The sequence below is a fragment of the Oryctolagus cuniculus genome, chromosome 3 (genome assembly GCF_964237555.1).
Source record: "Oryctolagus cuniculus chromosome 3, mOryCun1.1, whole genome shotgun sequence".
Classification (NCBI taxonomy): domain Eukaryota; kingdom Metazoa; phylum Chordata; class Mammalia; order Lagomorpha; family Leporidae; genus Oryctolagus; species Oryctolagus cuniculus.
Window position 1 is genome coordinate 7,946,890 of NC_091434.1, and position 14,770 is coordinate 7,961,659.

The window sequence follows — 14,770 nt, forward strand, 5'->3', positions numbered from 1 at the left end:
GTCAGACAGAGGGAGAGATGTTCCAGCCACCGGTCATTCCCTAGAGGGCCCCAATGGCCAGGGCTGGGCCAGGCTGAAGCCAGGAGTCAGGAGCTTCATGTGGGTCTCCCACGTGGCTGCAGGGGCCCAAGCACTGGGCCCGTCTTCCACTGCCTTCCCAGGTGCATGAGCAGGGAGCTGGACTGGAAGAGGAGCAGCTGGGACTCAAAACAGATGCCTACACGGGATGCCACTGCTGCAGGCGCTGGCCCCCAGCGTGGGGTTTCGATCCCTGTTAAAATGCCTCAGGGAGGCCTCCAGTTTTTCTTTGTTTTGTTTTTGAAATGAGTCTTTCTTAGACCCAAAGGTTACTTAGAGAGGTGTGGCCCCAGGACCCCGCCCCCTGGCCTCCGGTTCCTGGCTGGCCCTTTCCCCACGGTGCTGGTCAGTGCCACCAACAGCCCGGCAGTGACGGTGCCACTTCCGCGAGCAGGACCTCCAGGACACTGCCGCTCCCACCTGGCTCCCTCCGGGACCCTCGCTCAGGGAGCCGCCCTATGCAGAGCCGCACAGCGAGGAGAGGCGGTGCCCAGCCAACGGCCACGAGCTGGGGCCTCGGGCTCCAGGCACGTGAGTGAGCTCGGACACGGATCCTCCAGGCCTGGTCCGCGGCTAGCTGCTGCCCTGACCGACCTCCCGCACAGCCTGAGACACTGAGTCGGGCCGCCCAGCTATCTGCTCGTGCGCGCCTGCCCACAGAAACTAAGAAATCACCTAAAAACTTTGTAAGCCACCGCCGTGTTGGGGCGATCTGTGATGCAGAACAGGTAGGTGCTGTTTGATTTCCAAACCTCTGAGGGCTTCCTGGCTACTTCACTGCTAGGCTTGGTTTTCACCCGACTTCATCACGTGGTCAGCCTTTTTTCTGCGCCATTCTCTCTCTCTCCTCTTTTGCGACTTCTCAGACCTCCTGCTACGGCCATGCAGCCCCCTTCCTTCCTGCTGCCTGGGCCAGGAAGGAGAAAGGTGGAAGGAAGGGGCCTGCACCTGTGTGTGACTTTCCTCGCCTGGCCGCTGTCCCTCCCACTCGCCCAGCCTCTGCCTCCACGCTGCCTCCTTCACCTAATGACCACAGTGCAGAATGGAATCTCGTTTATTTTCTCCTGCTCCGTACGGAACGGGCAGACTTCTGATTCAAAACTAGCAGGGAGCCGGCGCTGTGCTGCAGCGAGTTAAATCCCTAGTCTGCAGTGCCGGCATTCCATACAGGCGCCGGTTCAAGTCCCGGCTTCTTCACTTCCGATCCAGCTCTCTGCTATGCCTTGGGAAAGCAGAAGACAGCCCAAGTCCTTGGGCCCCTGCATCTGCATGGGAGACCTGGAAGAAGCTCCAGGCTCCTGGCTTCAGATCAGCACAGCTCCAGCTGTTGCAGCCACTTGGGGAGTGAACCAGCGGATGGACGATCTCTCTGTCAGTCTCTGCCTCTCAAATAATTAGGGGCCGGTGCCATGGCGTAGTAGGTTAATCCTCCACCTGTGGCACCGGCATCCCAAATGGGCACCGGTTCTAGTCCTGGCTGCTCCTCTTTCAATCCAGCTCTCTGCTGTGGCCTGGAAAGCAGTAGAAGATGACCCAAGTGCTTGGGCCCCTGCACCCACGTGGGAGACCGGGAAGAAGCACCTGGCTCCTGGCTCCTGGCTTCAGATTGGCACAGCTCCGGCTGTTGTAGCCATCTGGGGAGTGAACTAACAGAAGGAAGATCTCTCTGTCTCTCCCTCTGTCTGTAACTCTACCTCTCAAATAAATAAATTTTTTAAATATTAAAAAAACAAATCTTCAAAAAAGTAGCAAGTAGTTAAGTTCCATTGTTTAGTGTGATCACATGGAATGGATTTTAAATAAGTCTTTATCTCTGACATAACTGTATTTATTTTAAAAAGACTTATTTATTTATTTGAAAGGCAGAATGAAAGAGGGAGAGAGAGAAACCGAGCTTCCATCCTCTGGTTCACTCCCCAAATGCACGCAACAGCCAGCGCTGAGCCAGGTCAAAGTCAGGAGCCAGGAACTCATTCCAGGCCCCCACACGAGGGCAGGGGCCCAAGGACTTGAGCCATCCTCTGATGCCTCCCAGGTACATCAGCAGGGAGCTGGCTCAGAAGAGGGGCAGCCAGGACTCCAACCAGGCACTCTGATACGGAACGGGAGCTCAACCTGCTGCGCAACCAGAAGATTTAGCAATTCTTAGAAGTTACCAAAATCAATCACAAAAATGTTTTGCCAGTCTCATCTCAGTGGTAGTTTCGCCTGTGCTTTGCCTGTGGCAGTCACTCAATCCTTTCAGCGCGGCATCTAATCCTCACTCTGTGAACCTGGTTCCACGTGGTGAGCGGATAAAGAATAAAACGGCGGTAGTCTCTGGGTTACATCTAGAAACACCTGTCCCGCTAAAGTAAGCCACGAAGCACCCGAGTTTTACTTTATTTCTCCAAGTGTGAGTACCAAAGCAAACACGCTAAATCAAACTCCTCCCGGACCCAGTCCAACGCTCGGCAGCTTTGAAACCCTCATCAGCTCTGCTGTTCCGCTGGCGGCCACCAGAGTGTCCCCAGCTTTGCAAAAATAAACCCTGGGGTTCCTGCTCGTTCAGGAGTTAGGGATCCCTAGGAATCTGACGGAAGGGCCGGGCACTCCCTCCAGGAACCACACACGTACCTCGGGTGTAATTCCAGGGCATTCGTCAACTCTCCGGATGCTTCCACAGGGCCCAGCCACGGCAGCCCCCGCCCTAACAGCTCTGGTCGCGCCCCATTTCTCAAGCACACGCTTACCATGGCTCGCGCCTCCTCACGGATGGAGGGGACAGAGAGGATGCTGTAGAGAGCGCCGTTCACGTAGGGCTGGATCTGCGAGGGGAGAGGAAACACCATCAGCACGGCTGCAGGAGCCCCCAGGTCCACTGCGACACCAGGCTTCCGCCAATCTGGCCAGTGAGTGGGCAGCAGAACTCTGCTCGCCTCCAAGACGCAGGTTTCCCAATGATGGGCGTCCCCACTGGCAGGTCCCAGCGACAGCCACAGCCGAGGGCCCAACGCCGGACTCGCCAGCCCTCCCTGGGCTTCCTCCCGCTGCACTTCACTGGGCTCGTTTCCCTGTCAATCAACTCTGCACACCCCGCCCACCTCAGTCACACAGGCCGGAACTCCCACGTCACTGCTGTTGCTGTTACTCCGCAAGCTGTCTGAAAGGAACTCTTCGTTTTTTAAAATACAAACTCTTTATTTACTTTTTTTTTTTTTTTTTTTTAATTTGAAAGGCAGAGATGCAGAGACAGGCAGACAGACAAAAGGGAGATCTTCCGTCTGCTGGTTCACTCCCCGACGGCCCACAATGGTCAAGGTTGAGCCAGGCTGAAGACAGGAGCCCAGACTCCTTCCGGGTTTCCCATATTGGTGGCAGGGAGCCGAGTAGCAGAGCCACCACTGCTGCCCCCCAGGGTGTGCATCAGCAGGAAGCCGGGATTGGCACTGGGACCTGAACCCAGGCACTGGACATGGGATGCAGGTGTCCCGCGCAGCCTGTCCCAGAGGCAGCCACCCTTCTTCTCCATATCCACTGCCACTGTTCCTTGCTCAGACGCCAGCGTCCACAACCCAGACCATGGCAAATCTCCAAGTTGGTCTCTCCACACTTGACATTCGCCCTTTCACTCAGCCATCACCACCAAAATTCTACTACTACGGCCAGAGCCTCCTCCTCCCCATCTCAGACACCTCCCACAGGGCCCAGCTGCACAGTCCTAGCTCCTTGTACAGCACCCAGGACCCCTCCATGAAGCCCAAACCACACTCAAGGGACCCGCCCCCACAAGGCTGTCTCACGCCTTGGCCCAGGTGCCTGCTGTCCGCCTCGCTGGACTCACTCTTCCCACAGCCCCGAGGTGTCTCCCGGAAGCTTCTCTGGGCGCCTCCAGATAGGACTCTCACATCTGCTTCCTGTACTTCCTCCCACTACTGTCCCAGAGTCAGTGGCTTTTTATTTATTTTTAAAAATTTGTTAATTTATTTGAAAGGTGGGGAGTGGAGAGAGAGAGAGAGAGAGAGAGAGATTTCCCATGCGCTGGCTCACTCCTCAAGTGGCTTCAAAGGCTGCAGCTGGGCCGATCCGAAGCCAGGAGCTTCTTCAGGTTTCCTACATGGCTGCAGGGGCCCAAGTGCCTGGGCCATCTTCTACTCCTCTCCCAGGCCACAATAGAGAACTGGACTGGAAGAGGAGCATCCGGGACACAAACCTGTGCCCATACGGGATGCCGGCGCAGCAGGCCAAGGACTAACCTACTGCACCACAGCACCGGCCTCAATAAATAAATCTTCTTAAAAGAAACCTTTAAAGTTCCTTTCTCTCTATCCCTCTCACTGTCTGTAACTCTCTCTCAAATAAATAAATAAAATCTTAAAAAAAAAGATTTATTTATTTGAAAGGCAGAGTTACAGAGAACAAGGCAGAGAAAAAGAAGAGAGAGAGAGATCTTCCATTTGCTGGTTCATACCCCAAAGGGCTGCAACAGAAGCCAGGAGCTTCTTCCAGGTCTCCCACGTGGATGAGGGGTCCAAGCACGTGGGCATCCTCCACTGCTTTCCCAGCCACAGCAGGGAGCTGGATCGGAAGTGGAGCAGCTGGGGATTGAACTGCATCCATGTGGGATGCTGGAGTCGCAGGCGGCGGCTTAACCCACTGTACCACAGTGCTGGCCTCACCTGCCAGGAACTTAAATCCAAGTATCCCACATGGGGGCAGGGGCCCAAACACTTGAACTATCCCTCTGCCTGCCTGGGTGTACAGCATCAGGAAGCTAGAATCAGGAGAGGAGTGGGGACTCGAACCTAGGCACTCTGTGGGCATCCGAATGGTGGCAGCCACTGCGTCAACGCCTCCTCCACGGTGTCACCTCCATCAGGCGACCTCTGAGGAAGGAGCTTACTTACACAGGGAACCCAGCAGCCAGGACAGGGTCCACGGCAGGGGCTGGGTGAGTGAGAGGCCCCTTCTCAGGGGACTGCGTGCTCCCCGCCCACCACTTTGCCCCAGTGCCACACTTCACCATCACTTTTACCATCTGCCAAACTGACAGTGACCCGAGCCCGAGTTAGGCGGGGGCCGGCAGCGCTCAGTGTCTACCGGCACAGGCTCCCGAGCGGCATGGGCACTGCTGTCCACTGGGGGCCAGTATGGCAGCAGAGCCCAAGGCAACCCAAGTGTCCACCTTGAAGGTCTGGACAGGTGACACGGCAGGGGTGCAATGAATGAACTAGAAGGCCACCTGGGAGGCCCTCGCACAGGGGAAAGTCACACAGGGGAGTTGCCATTTCTGCCAATCAAGCACACAGGACACGGTACCCTGAGATCTGAAGGCTGCAAACACATCCACGGACGTACCAAGGGGATTCAAAAGGTTCATGGGCGAGTAGAATGAAAGGATGTTTACTTTAAAAAAATCTCAAGGGGCTGGCGCTAGGGTGTAGCGGGTGAAGCTGCCACCTGCGGGCCTGGCATCCCATGTGGTCGCCGGTTTGAGTTCCAGCTGCTCCACTTCCGATTCAGCTCCCTGCTGGTGCACCTGGGAAACCACAGAAGATGGCCCAAGTGCTTGGGCCCCTGCACCCGCGTGGGAGACCTGGAAGCTCCTGGCTTCCGGCTTTGGATCTGCCCAGCTCCAGCTGTTGTGGCCATCTGGACCTCTCTCTCTCTATCCGCCTCTGCTTCTCTGTAACTCTGCCTTTCAAATAAATAAACCTTCAAAAAAAAAGTTGAATTGTATGCATAGTTTTTTTCACGATGTACACTTTCAATGAACTTTTCATTAGAAAAACCATGGCTTTCAACTTTTCTTTGTATCAGAGAATCTTATCTTCTAATTCCACACCAGGATTGGGTGTTGGTATTGGCAGGAAGGAGCAAGACTAGAGGCCCAGGAGAAAGGGAGGCCCGATGGGGACCCAGCCACACAAGGGGGACAGGGTGCCAGCAGCCGCGCGGTGAAGGGCTGGCAGCCGAGACACCGGCTGGGATGCCTGTGTCCCAGTCAGAGCACTGGGTTCAGTTCCCAGTTCCGCCTCCCGACTCCGGCTTCCTGGTAACGCAGACTGGGAGGCAGTGGTGAGGCGCAGTAATCAGGTTCCTGACACCCACACGGGAGACGTGGACTGCATTCCAAGCTGCTGGCTTCAGACCTGTGCAGAGCCATCTGTTGCAGGCACTTGGGGAGTGAATCAGGGGACGGGGGATCTCTCTCTGCCCATCTGTCTCTGCCCCTCAAATTAAAAAAAAATTTACATTTAAGGTGTTTTTTTTTTTTTTTAATGATGAGTAAAGGAACAACTCCTTGCTTTTGAGCTCCATAATTTTAAAAATAATGAAAGATTCAAAAACAAAACACTTATAAGAAACTGCAGGCAGGGTTGTTTTCCAAATGCGGCGACATCCCCGGCCAGCCCCGTGCCCGGGCAGTCACCTGCGCCCAGGCCCCCCTCCCCAGCACCTCCCAAGCCCAGGTGAGCAGCACTGAGTACCTCGTGGTTCTCGTGGCCAAGCAGATCTGAAAGAACTTTCAGCACGACGCCCGCCACCTTGGCACACATGTTCTTCCCTACAGACACAAGACGAAACGAGACAAAACGTGACGCGCCGAACTCGGGAGCGGTTTTAGGTCAGGCAGACTCGGCTCCTTTGCCTATCACTGTGCGACCTTGGGCGAGACACTTAACCACTCTGCCTCGGCTCCCTCCTCTTGGAAGCAGACTGTCAAGACCCACCTCAAAAGCTGACGGGGAAGTGGTGGCCGTCGCCGCAGGGATGGCACAGGCGGGGTGGCGTGCTCCAGGGCCAGGCGCCACCTCCCCAGTGCGCGGGCCGCCCCCCCCAGTGTGCACGGGCCTCGCAGGGGTTCCAAACCCCGGCGTCACCACCACTGCAACGACACCGGTGGCAGCGAGGAAGCTGACCGCAGCCTGGCCGGGGATGGGCAGCCAGGCCTGCCTGCGCACGCTGACCTCTGAGCCGGAAGCTCTCAGCAGCGCATGGGTGAAGAGCACGGAGCCCTGCGCTGGAGCCAGATCCGGCATCCTCCCGACACCGCTCACGCTGCGTGTGGCACTGCTTCCGAAGAAGCTTCTTCCAGTCCGGGTCGCGGATGGTGTCGGTGGGGCGTGTGATACCTTTACCGATCAACCTTGCGAGTGACTTGCGGTGCCGCAGGCTCTACCCTCACTGCTCCGCCACCAACACAACCCCGGGGACCCAGGGGCGCACGCCCCTCGGTCTTAGGGGAGGGATCGCAACCCTTGACTTCCTAACTTTGAATAACGCAATGGTGACGAGGGAGAATGCAGACAAGTGGAACGTCCCCTTACGGTGGGCGCCACGGGTACAAACACCCCTTCTTTCCATTGCCACGCTGGTACCGCGGCGTCCGCCTGTCCTCCGGGGGCCAGGGCAGCGAGACTCGCTGGGCATCGAGGCTCCGGGGTCAGGATGCGTCCCCTCCACCCAGAGCCAGCAGTGAGGGAGGGGCGGGGCCCTGAGACCTGCGCTGCGCAGGCAGAGGTTCATCAGCAAAGCCACGGAGTACTCGAGCGTGTAGTCGGACAGGCAGTCGGGCTCCTTCAGGGTGTCGATCAGCCAGAAGATGAGGCCGTCCTGAATCATGGCTGTCTGCAGCGGACGCCTGGTGTGACAGAGAGGGCGATGTGAACACCAGGGGCCCTGCCCCACTCAGAGCGCAGTCAGGCCGCGCCGACCAGAGGCTCAGGCTGCACAGATGCCTCGGCCGGAGAAGCTTTTCACGGTTAAACCACGCTACGGAAACAGCAAGCCCTATGCTTCAGGGCGCTACCAAGGGGTTAAAGAGAAACCAGAAGGAGGCCTCCTACTCTGAAAGTTTCCTTTTCTGTACACAAAACTAGCAGAATTGGGGGTGGCAGCTAAGGTCACTGCCAGTGACACGGCACCCATGTGAGTGCCGGCTTAGTCCCGACTGCTCCACTCCCGATCCAGCTCTCTGCTACGGCCTGGCAAAGCAGCAGAAATGGCCCAGGTGCTTGCTTGGGCCCTGCACCCACATGGGAGACCAGGGGGACTTTCAGACTCCTGGCTTTGGCCTGGCCCAGCCACTGCCGTTGTGGCCATCTGGGAAGTGAACCAGCAGATGGAAGACCTCTCTCCCTCCCTCTCTGTAACTCTACTTTTCAAATAAAGAAATAAATCTTAGGGGCCGGCGCTGTGGCGTAGCAGGGAATGCCACCATCTGCAGTGCCGGCATCCCATACGGGTGCCAGTTCGAGTCCTGGCTGCTCCATTTCTGATCCAGCTCTCTGCTATGGCCTGGGAAAGAGGTAGAAGATGGCCCAAATCCTTGGGCCTCTGCACCCACGTGGAAGACCCGGAAGAAGCTCCTGGCTCCGGGTTTTGGATCAGGCCAGCTCCGGCGGTTGCGGCCATTTGGGCAGTGAACCAGCAGATGGAAGACACCTCTCTTTCTCTCTCTCTCTCTCCCCTGCCTCCCCCCCCCCCCCCCCCCGCTTTGTGGCTCTGCCTTTCAAATAAAACAAACAAAAGAAAAGAAAGAGAGACAGTAAAACCCCAGTGCGGCGTGCTCTGCTTCAGATCTGCACAGCAGGGGCCAGGAAGCTCATTGTGCTGGGCAACACACAGAGGCCAGCTGCAGAGTCTCAGGACGCGCGACCCAGCCCACCACGGTCACCGGCATCACGTCAGCCCTCGGAATGGACGACACTGAGCAAGGTCACGCCAGGAGAAGCCACTGCATTGCCTGCAAACCCAAGCACTGGGAGGGGGCCAGCACTGGTGACAGGTTAGCACAGCACGGCCGCCTGCGGGAGTGTGGCGAACAAGGAGCCGTGGGGCTGCTCTTGGCCACGGAGCGCGCACTCCCCACGCTCTCCAGGGCTCGGCTGCTCCCTGGGGGAGAACGATGTCTGCCTTACCCAGAATAACTATTTCCTCCCTGCGTCTCACACCTGCTGCTTCACTGCAGTTAGCCTCCCCAGTGTGGTCAGCAACCACTTATCACTGCACAGCAGCGGTGTGACGTCATCTGGCCTGGCCCTGCCAAGGCAGCTGCAGGCAGGGCTCGAAATTCAATTAATCTATGGCAGGCTCACTTCTAAGCTGATAGTTTTGCATGGCTCATGGCCACATGGCCCTTGACTGCAAAAAACCTTCCCCACCCCTGCAGACAAGCAAGAATGAAATGCGCACAGGGTCTGAGGAGGTAACGACCCTGGAGCTGCCCCCCAGGAGCCTTGGCAAGAAGCGGGATCGGAAGTGTGGAGTAGCCAGGACTTGACCCAGCACCCTGACAGGCGGCTTAACCAGCGGAGCCACCATGCCTGCCCCAGGAGTCTTAATAAAGGCAGAGAAAGTGAGGTGGCTCTCTCTGAGGGACGACAGCTAAAACCCAGGTGAAGGCAAAGGACGTCAAGTTCATGGAAAATGCATATTGTGAAGAAACTGCATGGATCTCAAAATATTTTTGCACCAAAATAAACCCTTTTTTAAAAAATGTACTTGAGAGACAAAGAGAGAGACACGGACACACAGAGGCAGAGAATCTGTCTGCCGTTTCATGCCCCAGAAGCCTACAGCAGCCAAGGCTGGGCCTTGCTGAAGCCAGGAGCTGGGAACGCCATCCAGGTCCCCGACGCGGCTGGGCAGGGGCCCAGCTGTGTGAGCCCTGACCTGCTGCCTGCCAGGGTCCGTACTGCAGGATGCTGCAGTCTGGTAGCTGATGCCTGGTCAAACTCAGGCTCTCTGATGTGGGACACCGGCCTCTGACCCAGTGGCCTCACCCCTAGGCCAAATGGATCTTTCAATGCCACTTCCCATGAACAATCTGAAGGCCCACACAGACTTGCACACAAGTGTTCCCAGCAGCATCATGGGTAACAGATGGAAAGTGAGAACAACTCAAACAGCTACCAGCTGACGAGCAGATGAATAAAACACAGTGCACCCACAGAATGCAGAGCTGCTCAGCCATGAGCAGGTGCACAGGGCCGCGAGCAGATGCACAGGGTCAGGAGCAGGTGCACAGGGCCAGGAGCAGGTGCACAGGGCCAGGAGCAGGTGCACAGGGACAGGAGGAGGTGCACAGGGCCAGGAGCAGGCGCACAGGGTCAGGAGCAGGCGCACAGGGTCACGAGCAGGTGCACAGGGTCACAAGCAGGCGCACAGGGCCACGAGCAGGCGCACGGGGTCACGAGCAGGCGCACAGGGCCAGGAGCAGGCGCACAGGGTCAGGAGCAGGCGCACAGGGCCAGGAGCAGGCGCACAGGGTCACGAGCAGGCGCACAGGGCCACGAGCAGATGCACAGGGTCACGAGCAGGCGCACAGGGCCAGGAGCAGGCGCACAGGGTCAGGAGCAGGCGCACAGGGCCACGAGCAGGCGCACAGGGTCACGAGCAGGCGCACAGGGCCAGGAGCAGGCGCACAGGGCCAGGAGCAGGCGCACAGGGTCAGGAGCAGGCGCACAGGGCCAGGAGCAGGCGCACAGGGCCAGGAGCAGGCGCACAGGGCCACGAGCAGGCGCACAGGGCCAGGAGCAGGCGCACAGGGCCACGAGCAGGCGCACAGGGCCAGGAGTACACGCACAGGGTCAGGAGGAGGCGCACAGGGTCAGGAGCAGGCGCACAGGGTCACGAGCAGGCGCACAGGGCCAGGAGCAGGCGCACAGGGTCAGGAGCAGGTGCACAGGGCCAGGAGCAGGCGCACAGGGCCAGGAGCAGGCGCACAGGGCCAGGAGCACGCGCACAGGGCCAGGAGCAGGCGCACAGGGCCAGGAGCAGGCGCACAGGGTCAGGAGTACGCGCACAGGGTCAGGAGCAGGCGCACAGGGTCAGGAGCAGGCGCACAGGGTCACGAGCAGGCGCACAGGGTCAGGAGCAGGCGCACAGGGCCAGGAGCAGGCGCACAGGGTCAGGAGCAGGCGCACGGGGTCACGAGCAGGCGCACGGGGTCACGAGCAGGCGCACGGGGCCAGGAGCAGGCGCACGGGGCCACGAGCAGGCGCACGGGGTCACGAGCAGGCGCACAGGGCCAGGAGCAGGCGCACAGGGCCAGGAGCAGGCGCACAGGGTCACGAGCAGGCGCACAGGGCCACGAGCAGGCACACAGGGCCACGAGCAGGCGCACAGGGCCAGGAGCAGGCGCACAGGGCCACGAGCAGGCGCACAGGGCCAGGAGTACGCGCACAGGGTCAGGAGGAGGCGCACAGGGTCAGGAGCAGGCGCACAGGGTCAGGAGCAGGCGCACAGGGCCAGGAGCAGGCGCACAGGGTCAGGAGCAGGCGCACAGGGCCACGAGCAGGCGCACAGGGCCAGGAGTACGCGCACAGGGCCAGGAGCAGGCGCACAGGGTCAGGAGCAGGCGCACAGGGCCAGGAGCAGGCGCACAGGGCCAGGAGCAGGCGCACAGGGCCAGGAGCAGGCGCACAGGGCCAGGAGCAGGCGCACAGGGTCCCGAGCAGGCGCACAGGGCCAGGAGCAGGCGCACAGGGTCACGAGCAGGCGCACAGGGCCACGAGCAGGTACACAGGGCCACGAGCAGGCGCACAGGGCCAGGAGCAGGCGCACAGGGCCACGAGCAGGCGCACAGGGCCAGGAGTACGCGCACAGGGTCAGGAGGAGGCGCACAGGGTCAGGAGCAGGCGCACAGGGCCAGGAGCAGGCGCACAGGGCCACGAGCAGGCGCACAGGGCCAGGAGCAGGTGCACAGGGTCAGGAGCAGGCGCACAGGGTCACGAGCAGGCGCACAGGGTCAGAAGCAGGTGCACAGGGCTGCCACGCAGAAACACACACATAACAGGAGTCCACCCAAGTGGGTGTCCAGCAGCGGCTGACCGACAGCAGGGGGCTCGGGGGCCCTGGGGCTGGGGCTCGGAGGAGGAGTGACTAAATGGGGCTGAGGTTTCTCTCTGAGGTGGCAGAAAGGCGCCACGATGCCACTGTGCCACAGCTGCCCGCCTCCGGACAGTTACTGAAAGGCACTGAAGTATACACTTGAAATGGCTGAGTTTTATAGCATTCAAAACAATTTAAGAAGCCGCCAATTAAAAGGAAAGTTCTGGAAGGATACCAGGACTGGTTCAGGAAGTGTCTGATTTTAGATTCCTGATATGGAGCTGTCCCAAGCTGTAACCGGGTCCAGGCCAAGACGCGGGGTCGCTCCTGGGCTGCTGGACGTGTGGACCCGCAGCCAGGACGCCCACAGGCCCACCCCGCCCGCCCTCCTGTGACGGCTCATTTGGGGCACAGCTCGCACCAGGGACCGGGCAGCAGCAAGGCTGGGGCTCGGCCAGGCTCGTCTAACCTTGGGGTGCAGGTGGAGACGCGAGCACACCTGGCTGGCCCAGGTCGTCCACCAGCAGGCGACCAGGCTGCCTTTAAGTCTTCCGCCAGCCCTGCAGCCTCGAGCGGGGTGCACAGCGAAGCTTCCAGCCTCATCCTTTCCTGGGGTTCGGGGAAGCCCCACCTGCCTCCCGAGCTGTCACAGCACACAGTGGTCCTCACCTGAGGCTGAACTTCTGCAAGGCCCCGAGGACGTTCTCCCGGGCGATGACGTCCTTGTCCTCCTCCTTCAGCCTCCCCTCCAGCAACCACAGCACCTTCGTGTTCTGGGCAAGGTACAGGCGCCCTGACAAGCAGAGAAGAGACGGTGAGAGGTGCAGGGGCCCCGGTGCACCCCAACTCCACTTGCTAGGCAAATGCTGCCGGCAACAGCAGGGCTTGGTCATTTACATTTTGCAACACTCAGCAAAACACGTTTCTTGGGGCTGGCGCAGCAGTGGGTAAAGCCGCCACCTGTGACGTCGGCATCTCACGGGCATTGGTGTGAGTCTCGGCTGCTCCACTTCTTCTTCTTCTTTTTTTTTTTTTTTAAAGATTTATTTATTTATTTGAAAGTCAGAGTTACAGAGAGAAGGAGAGGCAGAGGCAGAGGGAGGGAGGGGGAGAGAGGGAGGGAGAGAAAGAGGGGGTGTCCTCTATCCACTGGTTCACTCCCCAATTGGCCGCAACGGCTGGAGCTGCTCTGATCTGAAGCCAGGAGCCAGATTTCTCCAGGTTCTCCCACATGGGTCCAGGGGCCCAAGGACTTGCCATCCTCCATTGCCTTCCCAGGCCACAGCAGAGAGCTGGATCGGAAGTGCAGCAGCCAGGACCTGAACCAGTGCCCACGTGGGATGCCAGCACTGCAGGTGGCGGCCTTACCTGCTATGCTACAGTGCTGGCCCCTGCTCCGCTTCTGATCCAGCTCCCTGCTAATGCGCCCGAGAAAGCATCAGATGATCCAAGTGTTTAGGCCCCTACACCCACGTGGGAGACCTGGAAGAAGCTCCTGGCTCCTGGCTCCGGATCGGCTCAGCTCCAACCATTGCAGGCATTTGGGGAGTGAACCTACAGATGGGAGACCTCTGTCTCTGTCTCTCTCTCCTTCTCTCAGTAACTCTGACTCTAAAATAAAAAAATAACATCCTAAAAAAAACCCACATTTGTTCTAAAAAGTTGGTTTTATTCAATCAACCAGCTGCTGAATTGGAAACCATTCCCATTGTGAGCTGAAAGTAATTCAATGCCATGTTCTTGGGGGAAGCACGTCCTTTAGGTGCCTGAATCCTAGGCCTGACAGTCGGGTCAGCAAGGAGGAAATCTGTGTCTTAGGAGCCCTGTGGCCTGGCCACACCCCCTGTTCCCTCCAGACATGGCCAGGGCTGGAGAAGGGGGAACCTGCGGCAAACCTAGAACGGTCACTGGCCTGGTGTGGACTTCTGTGTTGATATGAAAGATGCTAATTTCAAATGTGAGTTTCAACAGCGTTATTACTCAAATGGCCCGGCCCATACCGTGGCTCGTAATAAATCATTGCCAGATGGCTGCAAAGAGAAACAAACGAATGAGTAAACTTCTAGAATATCACAAATTCACAACACGAAAACAACTCTGAATTGTGTTGTAGAAGAGCTCAACTGAGACCGTAGGGAAAATGATGGCGTTTTGTAAAATCATCTTGATTCCCTTGCGGTAGCAGGTTATTTCTGGCCTCTCCAAATCCTTTAAGTGGGTACAGTCGTTCAGAGGAAGCCAGAGCAGCACTCACCGGAACCAGCTTTAGCTGGCTCACTGACCTGACTCTGCCTTTCCAGGAAACCCCCGCAATGCACTACCCATCACACACCTGAAGGCATCTAAAAGGACCAGCACAAAGCCAGGGCACCTGCAGAGCAAACGCACACAGCTTCCTCTGAAACCACCCAGACTTGCTGTGGTGAAAGACCTCCAGTGGCTGTCGCCGTGATACACGGGAAACCCGTGCCCTACCACATGACCCAGCCATCCCACTCCTTGGAATTTACCCAGAGGAAATTAAATTGGCAAATAAAAGAGCTCTCTGCACCTCAATGTTTATTGCAGCTCAATTCACAATAGCTAAGACATGAAATCAACCTAAATGCCCATCAACAAAATACTGGATAAAGAAATTATGGGATATGTACTCTATAGAATACTATACAGCAGTAAAAAAAAAATGAAATCTGGTCATTTGCAACAAAATGGAGGAATCTGGAAAACATCATGCTGAGTGAAATAAGCCAGTCCCAAAGGGACAAATATCATATGTTCTCCCTGATCGGTGACAACTAACTGAGCACCTAAAAGGAAACCTGTAGAAGTAACTGGTATTATGAGAAACAGTGACTTGATCAGCCCTTGTCCTGAC

At 57.9% G+C, this 14,770-nt stretch overlaps 1 protein-coding gene across 8 annotated transcripts in view; it reads right to left on the reverse strand.

Annotated features, from left to right (window-relative positions):
• ARMC9 (armadillo repeat containing 9) overlaps window positions 1–14,770 on the reverse strand; it is a 123,883-nt gene that overhangs the window by 52,588 nt on the left and 56,525 nt on the right. For all 8 annotated transcript variants that reach the window (XM_070070074.1, XM_070070072.1, XM_070070071.1 and 5 more), the window contains 4 exons: window positions 12,565–12,688; window positions 7,563–7,702; window positions 6,549–6,625; window positions 2,811–2,885 (listed from right to left, as the gene is read on the reverse strand). In XM_070070074.1, the coding sequence (XP_069926175.1) occupies window positions 2,811–2,885; window positions 6,549–6,625; window positions 7,563–7,702; window positions 12,565–12,688 (416 nt within the window). The remainder of the gene's footprint in view (window positions 1–2,810; window positions 2,886–6,548; window positions 6,626–7,562; window positions 7,703–12,564; window positions 12,689–14,770) is intronic.